Source organism: Rattus rattus, chromosome 2 (genome assembly GCF_011064425.1).
Source record: "Rattus rattus isolate New Zealand chromosome 2, Rrattus_CSIRO_v1, whole genome shotgun sequence".
Lineage (NCBI taxonomy): Eukaryota > Metazoa > Chordata > Mammalia > Rodentia > Muridae > Rattus > Rattus rattus.
This window is the reverse complement of record NC_046155.1, coordinates 89,398,190-89,411,753: the sequence shown is the minus strand read 5'-3', so window position 1 is coordinate 89,411,753 and position 13,564 is coordinate 89,398,190. Positions and strand designations below refer to the sequence as shown.

The following is a 13,564-nucleotide window of genomic DNA, read 5'->3' as shown; positions in this document are numbered from 1 at the left end:
ACCATGGCCAAAAGTACCTTGGGGACGAAGGGATTTATTTGGCTTACACTTCCACATCATAGTCTATCATTGAAGGAAGTCAAGACAGGAACTTAGACAGGGCAAGAACCTGGAGGCAGGGGCTGATGCAGAGGCCAGGGAGGAGTGCAGCTCACTGGCTTGCTCCCCATAGCTTGCTCAGCCTGCTTTCTTACAGAACCCAGGACCACCAGCCCAGGGATAGCTCCACCTACAATGGGCTGGGCCCTCCCCCATCAATCAATCATTAAGAAAATACCCTACAAGCTTGCCTACAGCTAGATCTTATGGAGGCATTTTCTCAACTGAGATTCTTTTCTGTCTGATAACGCTAGCTTGTGTCAAGTTAATATAAAACTAATAGCACATTCATCATCCAAATAATGGAATTTAGTCTATATGAGCAAGAAGATCTTTTTTCCACTCAGAAGATAAATTGTTGCGAGGGTGGATTTTGAGTAGTTTTTCCTGTTTTTTTTTTTTAAATAAATGATAATCTGTACCACATTATAAAGTATATTCATCAAGCTTTATATTCATTTTGACGAGTCAGGTGTAGTCATATGCTTTGACATTTAAGGTCCTTATTTATCTGATTTAACTCACTTAGCGGCATAGAGCATCCCAGGGATGAAAGAGGAAGAGGTCCTAAGGTGGCAAGGACCTGACCTGTATGCTGTCTTGGAAGAGAATCTTTTAAACAATAGCTGGGACCCTTTTATACATTAAGAAATTAGGCCTATACCTGAACTTTTAAAAGATAAATAGAAAATATATAAGAGAGTTTAAATAGAAATAAATATTGTTTTATATCTGTTTATTTGCAAAAAAAAAATTTTTTTGTGAAGAAATACCAGATCTTTTTTTTTTTTAGGATACTGGTTTGAACCAAAATCCTAGATGCAGAAGGCCTGCCTGAGGCAGGAAAAGGAAGAGGCTATTACAAGTCAGTTGTATTAGAGTAGGCAGCTTTGGTGGATCCAGTCCGAAGGTGTGTGGATCCATCCTGGACATTTCCAAAGATGTAAATTTATGAGGGAGGAAACTGTTAGTATGTTTTCTCTCTGATGTTTTTCACTTGAGAAATGATAAAAACCATTTAAACAACTTAGTGATTTCTCTGTGTAATCCTATGGGATTGAGTAATTTTATATAAATTGTATTAGGGGCTGTTTCTTCTTCATAGGTCTGAAGTTACACAGACCTTATTCACATTCCTCTCTGTGAGTCAGTACTTCATTAAGATCAGCTGAGGCATCCCTACTGACTTCCTAAAATTTAATAACAAGAATCTTGAAGCAAGACATTCTTATGAAGGGTCATTACTTAGGGAATTACCTGCCTACTTGAGTCAGAAGAGCCCCGGTTGGCTGTGAGAAGTAGGTGAGAGATACATCCTTTTAGATGAGGATATTTTGAGGGAGATTAATTCTAAGGTATTGTTTGAATTTTTGTATCTTATGTTCTTTGAATTGTTTTATGTTTATTATTAAAATTTAAAATATTTGTTTGCCCAAGTTAGAGGAATTTTATAAATCAGAATATACTATGAGACTAATGGTGTTTGTGTAAGGCATTCAGAACACAGACAGCTCCTTAGCTCTGTAACAACTTGCCTGATCAGTGTGAATTAAGTTCCAGTCTAAGGAAAAAAACAGAGTGATTGATAATTGATGTCATCAGAATCTATTTTACTACTTGAGAGTTTTGTTGATTTGAGAGTATTGAAATAATTAATTGTATCATTTTGTCTTAAACTAGTGATAAACTAATTTTATTAATTTCTTTCTCAGGTGATTTTTGTTTTCAGTTGTCAATTTTGTTCCCTAAAATTATAGATATTTATTGGCTTTCTAAAACTTAAGTAGAAAAAAATCAGTATCGTTTTGTGACTCTTCTTATACCAAGGACTGTATATTGATACAACTTAAAATTGCTTGTAACAAGGGAACACTTTTAAAAATGTGAATATTGTTTTTAGGCTGATCTTATAAATGAGCTGTACCAAGGCAAACTGAAAGACTATGTGAGGTGTCTGGAATGCGGTTATGAAGGCTGGAGAATTGACACGTATCTTGATATTCCACTGGTCATCCGACCTTATGGGTCTAGCCAAGCATTTGCCAGTGTGGTATGTACCTTCCAGTTGACTGGATATTTACAGATAACACACACACACCAATCTACATTTATATTACGTATACACATGTACACACAACATTGATGATTATGTGTTCTGTTTGCTAAGCCACAGAATTAAGGATATGTTAGTCAGGTTAACCTGGAGTTTTTTTAGACAAGTATATGAAGTTCTATTCAAAATTTTAGTATTTTTTCGTTAATCTAAAATGTGTGGTATAGTAATTAGTTTAAATAAACAATAATATTTAAGGTTAAAACGAATAAAGTAAGCAGTTATCCAAATTTAACATCTATAATCATCTTTTTAATTTTAACACTTGTAATCACCTCTTAATCACATTTTTAGCATGATTGCAGACTTAAAGTCAATGCTAAGAGCTCTTACAATTAAAGAAAGGTCTTTTCTCATTCATTATGGAATTATCTTTTGATTGTCACAGCTGATACTACATGTCTCATCTTCATGTATTCATAGTAGCCAGTGTTCAAGCACTTTTTTGCACTTAGCTTGTAGGCACTATTTTCACAAGACTCAACTCACTAGATCATTTTGGAACACTAGGAATTGTACACCTGTATTTCTTTTTTCTTTTTCTTCTTTTTTTTTTTTTTTATAGAAAACATATTTTAAATGTTCCAGAAATTTCTGTGGCAGAGAAATTTGTTATAGGTATTTTATTTGTATTTCTTTCTCTGTAGTACACTTGCTAATATTTCAAGGTACATGGAGATTCTTAGGAACACAGTTTGGAATATCTGTAATAACTTAAGGTCTAGGACAAATGTAGTAGGTTTTCCTTCCTTGCCAAGTCTTCTAAATTATGTTTGAACCAAAATTATAATGCTGTCTAATGCAATTTTTTTAATACAGGTAGAAAGAATATTTAAGCCAGTTGATCTATAAATGGAATGGGGCATAAAAACATAGGGGAGGTTGGATACTGAGAAGTGATAGGAGGAGGGCGTTGGTATACCTGATAAACAAGGGCAGTGATCAAAAAAGGAAAAGGCCCCAGTCATATTCTGTGTACATCAGTAGAATTTCTTTTAAATGTTTAAGTAACCTTTGGAAGGCACAAAAAAGTAAAGAATGATAACTAAAAAATCATACAAAAATCTGAAAATAATATGGCCACCTTAGTTACATGTATATAAATATATTAACTAGAAACAGGTTTTTTAAAACACAATCCAATAATATGTTGTCCAGAAGGAATTACATGCATGAACATGTGAGATGGTGGAAAGTAGTGTGTCATGAAAATATTCAGAAGAAATCAGGAGTGGCTGTGTATTGGGCAGGTAAGGACTGTTTTAGAACATTTCCATACCATCAAGACAACAATGCTAGACATATATGCATCAGCTAACAGCTGCAAAGTGTGTGAAGAAATAGCTTCTTTAGAGAACACATACAAACTAATTTTTTTTCTAGTCATAGTTGGAGATTTCAGTACCCTATTCCTTTGCCAATTGATAGGTAAAACAACTATACAGAATGGCAAAGAACTTACAGAAGAATCCAACAGCACCATCATTTGATAGAAATCTAATTGACATTAGATGTTCCATCTAGCTGCAGAGTACACATTTAAATGCCCATAAAATATAGTCTAGATGGGCCAAAACTTGGGCTGTCAGAGTACTCTTAAATTTTTCAATCGCATTACATGATTTCCTACCACGATGAAGTAGATACCACTAGCAGAAAAGAATAGGAAAATAACCAAATACTTGAAATCCCATGTGAAAGAGATGAAGAGACTCAAGGGTAAAAGAACATTTACGTATCATGTACCAGACAAAGGAATATTTAAAACATACAAAACTTTTAAAACGTTGAGTTTTGTGTTTTTAATTACACAATCCAATTAGCAAAAGGCCAGGCAATGGTGGTGCACACCTTTAATTCCAGCACTTGGGGGACAGAGGCAGAGATGCTTCTGTGAGTTCAAGGACAGCCTGGTCCATAGAACCTGATCTATAGAATGAGTTCCGAGATAGCCAGGGATACACAGTGAAATCCTGCAAAAAGAAAATTAGCAAAAGAATTCACCAGCACCAGCATTTCATTAGAGGGAACATTCAGAAGTAAACAATAAGTATGGTTATTGGTCAAGTTGAAAATCTCAATAGGAATTTTAAACACTGTTGTACCTGAATGACAAATGAAATTATAACATCAAATTTTAAGGCACAGGTGACACAATTTTGAAAAGAAAACTTACAACACTAAATAGTTCATTTAAAAAATAAGTTTCAAGTCAGTAATCTTAAGGATTCACCTAACTTGGCAAAAGGAAAGCGGAAGACACCCAGGAAAAGCAATTATATAAGAGAGCAGAAAACAGTGAAAAAAATAAATAGGGGTGTAGAGGTAATCAGTAAAGCATTTTGTTCTTTAAAAACAGTAGGTTTTAAAATATTTATAGCAAGACAGAAAAAGAAATGACAAAAGTTCTGAACATTGGGGATGAAAAACATGTCACTCACCAGTTACATAGCACAAACTGCAGCTCAACAAGTGTAAATTAGGTTCTTAATGACCCTGTGCCTAGTGAGCTATTTAACTCCACAACTGAAACGTTTGGGAAAGGGAATTTTCAAGTCTAAATTGTTTCACAGGGTACTTGTACTAAACATTTTAAGAACAAAATATGAATTCAAAATATTCTTTTCTTAAAAAGAAAGAATTCTTCCCTGTTTGTTTTGTAGAGCCTTGCTGTCCAGATTATCTTAAACAATGATGTTTCCTCTCAGCAATTTGTTGTGTAAGTTCTGGCTAACTCAGTTAAGCAGGAGGAGCAAGCATGAAGCTGACGGTTTTTAATACACATGATCGTATAGAAAATCCTAAGGCAGATTTAAAACAAGCAGATAACAAGGTAATAAGATTTTAGGCCATAAGAAAAACATTCAAAAATCATTGTATTTCAGGATACTAGCAATGAATAGGTGAAAGTGAAGATTAAAATACAGGACTGCTTGAAAAAAGTGCAAGTGCAAATGAAGCAACAATAACAAAATCCCACACATATTGAACTTCTGTACTGAAAACCAGAAAACTAGGAGAGGTGTTTAAGTGGAGAAACGCATTGATTGGAAATTCAGCACAATAAAGATACCAGTTCTTCTGAAGTTACATGGTGTGATGCAGTTCTTATTGTAGGCCACCAAGATTTTCATAGCACGTATTTAAATGCACTGGAATAGCCAGAGTACTTTTTTTTTTTTAAAAAAAAGAAAAGTGGAAGGAACAGATCTAACTAAATTAGATTGAATGCTACTTAGCAATAAAAAGCCTTTCCATGCCTCTGTAGTCATTAGGATGCTTTGTATTAGCACAGGGATGATTGAACAGAACACCCAGAAATAGATTCAGACAAATATGCCCAACGTTTTTGATGGACAGAGAAATAACTCAGGAAAGCAGGATGGAATATTCAAGTAATGGTGCTGACTGCCATTAACATCTATCTCATGCCAGTGAACCTTAACTCTTATCTCACACCCTCCTCAAATAGTAATTCAGAACGGACATAGACTTAAATATCAAATATGTAAAGCTTTAGTAAAAACAAAACCACATAAATCCAGACATCAGATGAACTGTAAGATTTAATGTTAAAAACATAACTCACAAAATTAAAAGTATTTACTCCTGAAATAGAATATTTGCTCATTGTATATCTGACAAAGGAATATTTAAAATTTTCAAGCAATCAGTTTTGTTTTATTTTTTAATTTCACAGTCCATTTAGAAAATTGGCAAAAGATCTTACCAGTGTTTCATCAGAGTGGGCATTCATATGCCAGAATCAAAAAAGTCTCAGTCAACTAGCTATTAAGGAAGTGTAGATTTTACAGTGAAAATCTTACTTCCTGTCACTGGTACAGTTAACAGTACAAATCATTACAGTAGCTGAGCTAGTAAAGTGTTAGCTGTGCAAGTGTGAGACCCTGATTTTTGATCCCAGAGCTCACATAGAGGTTGAGCATAGAGACACATGCCAGTACTTAAAGTGCTAGGGAGATGGAGAAAGGAGGTTACCTTACGTTTACTAGCAAGATACCTAAGGTTTGCTAGCTGGCCAGTCTAGTCAAATTGGGTAAGCCCATGGTCAGTAAGAGACCCTGTTTCTAAAAATAAGGTGAGGAACAATTGAGGAAGACTTGTAACATTGACTTCTAACTTCTAAGGTGAGATTTTCCTTAACAAGTAAATGATTGAACAAATTCCGATATGCATAAGCTGTAGATACCAATGAACAGTAATTTGAATGAATGTGCAGGAAGTGAAGCTGCATGGAAGAAAGCCAGGCACAAAAGTTGGCATACAGTCTGGTTTCGTTTTCATAAACTTGATCATGTAAATGTTTTTTTATGACTACATTTTAGAACTGCATCACTGTTGATCATTATTAGAGTTACTACTGAATTTAGTCAATTCCTGTCTTTATATAGAAACTATTTACTGCCTCTGCTGTCCTGTGGGATAAAGGACCCAGCATAGATAATAAATACACAGACCTAACTTAATTCACAGACTGGGGCAAACAGTGATTTGAGAATGCTTGAATGAAGAAGGAGGATCGTGCAGTGTCCCCATCACCATTATGATGTTCTGTAGTTTATGAAATGTCATTCTTAGGAAACAGGACAATGTGTAGAGAGTATCTCTGGATAATATCAATTCTTGCAAGTATGTGCAAATTTCTAATTATCTTAGAAATGAAAATGAAAAAAAGATGAATGAATGACTTAGATAAAGTTCTTTCCCTAACTCAGAGCAGAGATTCTCATGGAGAAGCCTGGATAGAACCGTCTGTAAGGAGACACGTTGCTTTGCGGCTAAGTGTCACTAACAGGAATTGCTGTCAGCATCAGAGATGCAGGAGATTAGCGCTTAGTGCGTTGTTCCAGTTCTTATTATTTATAAGGCTTAGAAAGACTAGCTTCCCTATTCTAAACAAAGAAAATGTTAAATAGTAAAGAAAAATGGATCTGTGGAGAATAGGGATAGTCCAACAACGAGAGCATGAGAGGAGAATACCAATAGGCCAACAGTGAGAAGATGGGGGGGCCATACTATGTTTCTTCTGGTTGCACTTGTGCCTAGATTATGTGCTATAAAATTGTAATGATCCTGGCTTTGTTTTTGCTAACCTAAGAACCTAAGAATTATCCTTTTTCTACTTTGACTTCTGAAAAATACAGTCTACAACTATATGAGCAGTTAAATTGTTCATAGTGTGTGTGGGAAGGAATGGCCTATGTAAAGCAAAGCTTGTCACCCTAGAGTGATAAAGTCACAGTTTGGAACTAAATTAGAAGCATAATTTGTTAATAGCATAACATACAAAACTGTAGCTTACAAGAAGCAGTCCTTTTCTGTTCTGTGTGCTAGCAACAGCATGGTGTGGTAACATTTTGTTCCCTTCCATAGCTCAGGACCTACCTACCTCCTTTCTAAAGATCAGGACTTTTCCTATCTATATCATTCAGTCCAACACCACAGTGTAAGAGTCAGTAAGAAATTAAGTAGAAGTGGGGTGGTGGTGGCACATGCCTTTAATCCCAGCCAGCACGTGGGAGGTAGAAGCAGTCAGATCTCTATGAGTTCCAGGACAGCCTGGTCTACAGAGTGAGTTACAGGAAAGCCAAGGCTAAAATCCTGCCTTGAAAAACTTTAAAAAAAAAAAAAAAGTAGAAGAGGTTGGAATATAAAATACTGACCAAAGCAATTTTTATGAAGAATGAAATAACATAATTTTATTATAACTTTTAATAATTATTATAATAATATTTTGCCACTAATTTTGTTCTATTCATTCATGGCATTTTTGATGACTTCAGTTACAGTTTTAACATTAAACAGTATTTTAAGTAATTGTAAAACAATGACTTTTTTTCTAACTAGGAAGAAGCATTGCATGCATTTATTCAACCAGAGATCTTGGATGGCCCAAATCAATACTTCTGTGAACGTTGTAAGAAGAAATGCGATGCTCGTAAGGTAAGAGACTTGTAAATATTATTATGTCTGAGATGATATTCACTATTCTGTCCATTTGTCCCCTAACCACACTTGCTTCTTTTTAGGGCCTTCGGTTTTTGCATTTTCCCTATCTGCTGACTTTACAGTTGAAAAGGTTTGATTTTGATTATACAACCATGCATAGAATTAAACTGAATGATCGAATGTCATTTCCAGAGGAGCTGGATATGAGCACATTTATTGATATTGAAGATGAGGTAAATATTACCTTTTCCTGTTATGCTTTTCATTATACATTTTTATTTTAATTTTTTAAAATCACTTTATGTGTATGAGTGTTTCGCTTGAATGTATGTCTGTATTACATGTGTGCCTGATGCCCTCATAGGCCAGAAGAGGGTTTTGGATTCTTTGAAGTTAGAATTAGAGACAGTTGTGAGCCACTCTGTGGGGTCTAGGAGTCAAACCCCGGTCCTCTGGAAAGTTTTCTTACCACTGAGCCATCTTTCCAGCCCCTACTTATTTTGAGAAGAGTTGTGTGAGATGAGTTAGGACTGGTCTACTTGAAGTGTGCTCTTGACGAAAGCTTTCTCCTTCCTCATTTTCCACTGGTACATTGTATGAGAAGATTATCCATGTGGCTTTAAAAAAAAAAAAGCTTTGCCTGACACTGTACGTTTCAAGTTTGTTTGTTATTGTTGTTTTGTTTTTGTTTTTGTTTTTGTTTTTGTGTTTTGGCCATTTTGGCCGGAATAGCATAAGCTCTTTAAGAGTCAAAAGGGTTTCACCGCTGGGATTCTCTCTTGAATTTGGATAACAATCTTGTTTCATAGTTTTTTGTTGAAACTGTATTATAGCTGGATTTCTGATCTTTTCTACACACGATGCCAATATATGTGAGGGAGGGAATGAACAAAGTAGTATATGACCTTACTGTCTTCTCTCTGTGCTAATACTCTTAACTAAGGTACAAAAGCAGACATACAAGAGGTTTTATCTATTATTCTTTGATTTTATTTTTTGTTTTAACTTGGAACTTTAAATAGTTTAAACATGGGATTTTGATGAATATAAGAAAGGCTCATCAGTTTCTTTCTACTCATTGATAGAAAACCCTTGGAGAAGGGTTTTCTAGCTTTATTTAATATATATTATCCTGCTTCTTTTCTTTTGGATATTCTCCTGATTGTATTGTGTAAACGATTGTCAGTCAGAAAGGGTAGTTGTTACAGGGTGATAAATCCTTGCTGCTGTAAGAGTTTTGTTTGTGGCTTTCCTGATGGAAACTGAATACTAGTTGTAAAAATCTACCTTCTTCCAGGGGCTCAAATATAAGTGTAAATGGTCATCAAGTTTCCTTTAGTGTTTGTCTTAGTTAGGGTTACTGTTGCTGTGATGAAACACCAAAAACAAGTTTGGGAGGAAAAAGTTTATTTGGCTTAAGCTTTGACAAACTGTTCATCATTGAAGAAAATCAGGGCAGAAATCTGGAAGCAGAAGCTGATGCAGAGGCCAGAGAGGAGTGCTGCCTACTGGCTTGCTCATCATGGCTTGCTCAGCCTGCTTTCTTATAGAGGAACCCAGAATCACCAGCCCAGGGATGGCACCGTCCACAGTGGTCCAGGCTCTCCTACAGGTTTGCCTATAGCTTGATCTTATGGAGACATTTTCTCAATTGAGTCTCTCCCCCCCTGATGACTACAGTATGTGTCAAATTGACATAAAACTAACCAACATAGTATTTGTGTGAGTGTGATGAAAACAGTAAGTTTGATAAATAAGAAAACAGTGTTTTCTGTACCTCATCTGCGTTGTGCCAGTGTTGGTAGAGAGGGGATTCTAGTCTTTGTGCTGAGGGGTTTTAACAACCTCACTTACTCCACACCTATTTCCTACATGTCACTATTTAGTGCTAGAAAGCAGCAGAGATAATATGCCTTTATATTTGGTGCATCCTAGTAAATCTCTAAACTCTGGCCCTCGTTTTCCTGTTGTAAGGAGCTGCTGTAACTGCAGTGGGTGTGCACTGAATGGCAGCTACAGCCAATGAGCATTCGTAAAGAACTGATAAAGTAACAGACGAGACTGGATATGTACACCCGTAAGAGAGAGAAGAGGGAATAACAAGATTAGATGGTGTTTAGTTAAAGTTAGGAAATCTTCCCAAAGTCTGTTAAGCTTGAAAGGAGATATTCTTCATCAAATTCTCACTTAAACGTAGATGAAGATCTGACGGGTGTTTTCTATATTCCTGACATATTTGTTATAAACCTATCCTAGAGGAAAGAAATACAGATTTTGCTTGTTTGTTTGGAATTTGGGGACTTCGTTTTAAAAAAATCTTGTTTGGTTGGTTAGTTGGTTTGGGGTTTGTTTTTGGTTTTACTTTTTTTGAAAGAATCTTGTTATACATTTATGGCTGGCCTGAAATTAGCAGTCCTTATGCCTCTGCATCCCAAATGCCGGGATTACAAATGTGTGCTGCCATGCTCGTCTTGCAGTTCTGGAGGTGATTTTTTTACCTTCATTTTGTCTTGAATCTAATGTCCTCAAAGGAAGAAGACTGCCCTGGGAACTAGATGATATACTTAGAAAAATGTTATTACCAACAACAAAAGTTATTCTTGTTGTGTGGTGGCTTTAAGAACTTATCAAAGGCTTTCATCTTAAATCTAAATTTATGTTAATAAAAACATTGTAGGTACGTGTATAAATTATTAAAGAAAAGGAAAAGAAAGGCTTGTTTGGAGTTTCTAACAAGTGGAATTCTTCAGCTTGAGTCTCGGTGGCTGTGAATTGAAAGCAGTCAGGCATGGAAATGCTATATCCCTGCACTGAGCACAGCAGATCCTAAAGTTCTCAGGGACAGGTGGATGGCTTAGTTTAACTTTCCTACAGTAATCAAGAGAATGTTTTGTTGGGATTGGGAATAAATGATTCTGTTTGGAGCCAAGGGTAGTTGCTGTCTCAAATGTTTCTGAAGGAAATATTAACTTTCTCTTGTTCCTTTGTAGCAGTAATCATAAATGGGGTTTAATATAATTGAGAACCACTATTTGCAGTGTTAAAATTTTATGAACAATAGAAATACTTTTAGAGTGTATTTTTTAGTTAACTTAAAATCTGCGTTTAAAACAAGTTTACTTAAAATGAAATAGGTGTTTCTCTTAATCAGAACATATTAAACTATGGGAAGATGATAAAAAACATAATATCTTTTCCTTTATTTGGCTTAAGATAGTTAGATAACTGTGCCTTATTAGAAATCTCCTCAGACTGAAAGTTGCACTGATAGTGGAGCAGAAAATGAAGGCAGTTGCCACAGCGACCAGATGAGCAATGATTTCTCCACGGATGATGCTGTTGATGAAGGGATATGCCTGGAGAGCAGTACTGGGAGTGAGAAGATTTCAAAACCTGGCCTGGAAAAGGTACCTTTTATGATGTTCATTGGTATTAGGTACTGAGCATGCTAAACAAGTGGTTCACCAAAGAACTATACCCCTAGTTCCTGCATGCTTTATTTAACAAAGATGGAGAATATAGTCATTTTTGAACATCTGCATTACTTTGTACTTCGTTTTTAAGACTTAAAAAATATTTTGTGCTGGGTATAATCATAATTGTGTTTTAGAAAACACTACTTACTACTTCCTAGGAAACTGTACTATGTTGAAAATTGTACCATGTTAGAATGGCTGCTACCTCTGCCCTTAGGATTGAGCAAGTCTCCAAATCCTTTATCTTCACTGAGTTTGCCCATAGAGGAAAATAAGAAGATTGGGCTTGATATGTTTCATTTTAAGAATTCTAACAGTGGTACACTTCTGAAACACTTAATCACAGAGCTGACCTTGAATTAAGGAAAGCCAAATCTTTGGTTGGCTTTCCTCTCCTTTCTAAAACAGTCATTAGAAATTCTAGAAAATGATGCTCTTCTTTAAATTATGAATTGGAAACCAAAGGACTGGGTATCTAGGGTAGGATTTTCTTTCACCATGTCAGTGATCTTAAGGTTTTTTATCAACCATTTTATAGCCATGTAACCTGCTTTATTAAGAGGATGATTTCTTATAAAAAAAACAAACAAAAAAAAAAACAACCCTTGAGCATAGCATAAGTAATAAATCATTAACTTTTCTTAAGCCACAGAATCATTAAATCTAAAGATCTGGGGCAATAGTTAAGAATGAAGCATTACAGCGTGACTCTATTTTGAGATCAAGGCCACTCTTCTTGCCGCCATCTCTACTATCCTTGATTTTTTAAGGTTACCGCCCCCATTCGGGGAAAAGAGCTGAGTGGGGATTGCTGTGCAGTGTTTAATGTAGCAGATACATTACAACTCCATATGAGACCATCAAGTTACTGTGAACCCAGTGTAGCTCCACTTTGCCAACTGTTATGTGTAGATAATCATGTTAGCTGCTAATAAAGACAGCTCAGTTTCTTCATTCTGACTGTGGATGCCTTTTCTTCATCAGTGTCTTGGTAAGATGTCCAGTTCAGTACTGAGTAGGAATGATAAGGCAGTTTCCTTGCCTTGCCCTATTGTGGGAAAATGCTTCAGTAACTGTTAGTAAAATATCGTCCCTGAGAACCCTTGTTTCTCCCATATAGGCGGAGTTGCCTTTTACTTGTAATGTGATACCTATAATTCTAATTTTGAAAGTGATTCGGGTCTACAAATATACCACCACACTTATCTAGAACTTGCAACCTCAGAATTTTTCAGGAACATAATTGGAGGGCAGAGTTCCTAATTACAGTAAAACTTGAAAATGTGTTACCAGTAACCAGTTGGTAAATGCCAGGAATCCCAGCACTTGTGTGACAGAGGCAGTTCTTGTATCTCTTAGAATAACAAGTTCCAACCAGCAGTTGCTACTAAGTAAGCCCTGTTTCAAAAAATAATGAACGATGTTTGTAGCACAAATTCTAGATTGTAGGTAAATTTTAAAACCTGCCTGTCATTACTTTGATTAATCTTAGTTTTGGCAATAAAATTCAGAGTTTGTTTTAGAAGTTTCATTATGTAATAATTGTAGTCAGTTTAAAGTTAAGACAAGACAAACTGAGTGTGCTGCTATTTGATTTTAGAAGGTCCCAGTATTTCTAAGCAAAGAATAAAGGAATTAAGTATACTCATCTAGCATGCCTGATATGTTCCCTGGTGCTACAAAACAAAGAAAGAGCTTCTTCAAAAAAGTGAATGAGATCTAACATGCCTATACAGTAGTGTATGCATGAGCCCAGTTGCAGGATAAAAATCAGAGAATTGGCTGCAAGTTTGAGGCTAGTTTGGTCTAACATAGCTTGTTCCAGTTGAGAAAGGGTTGCAAAGCGAGACCCTCTCAAAAACTTAAAAAAACAAAAAACCTTGCAGAATCTACTATGACAAATGGT

General features: G+C 35.6%; 1 protein-coding gene across 3 annotated transcripts in view; it reads left to right on the top strand.

Annotated features, from left to right (window-relative positions):
* Positions 1-13,564, top strand: part of Usp47 (ubiquitin specific peptidase 47) — a 57,217-nt gene that overhangs the window by 16,662 nt on the left and 26,991 nt on the right. For all 3 annotated transcript variants that reach the window (XM_032892896.1, XM_032892897.1, XM_032892894.1), the window contains 4 exons: positions 2,000-2,149; positions 8,081-8,176; positions 8,263-8,415; positions 11,422-11,589. In XM_032892896.1, coding sequence (XP_032748787.1) covers positions 2,000-2,149; positions 8,081-8,176; positions 8,263-8,415; positions 11,422-11,589 — 567 coding nt within the window. The remainder of the gene's footprint in view (positions 1-1,999; positions 2,150-8,080; positions 8,177-8,262; positions 8,416-11,421; positions 11,590-13,564) is intronic.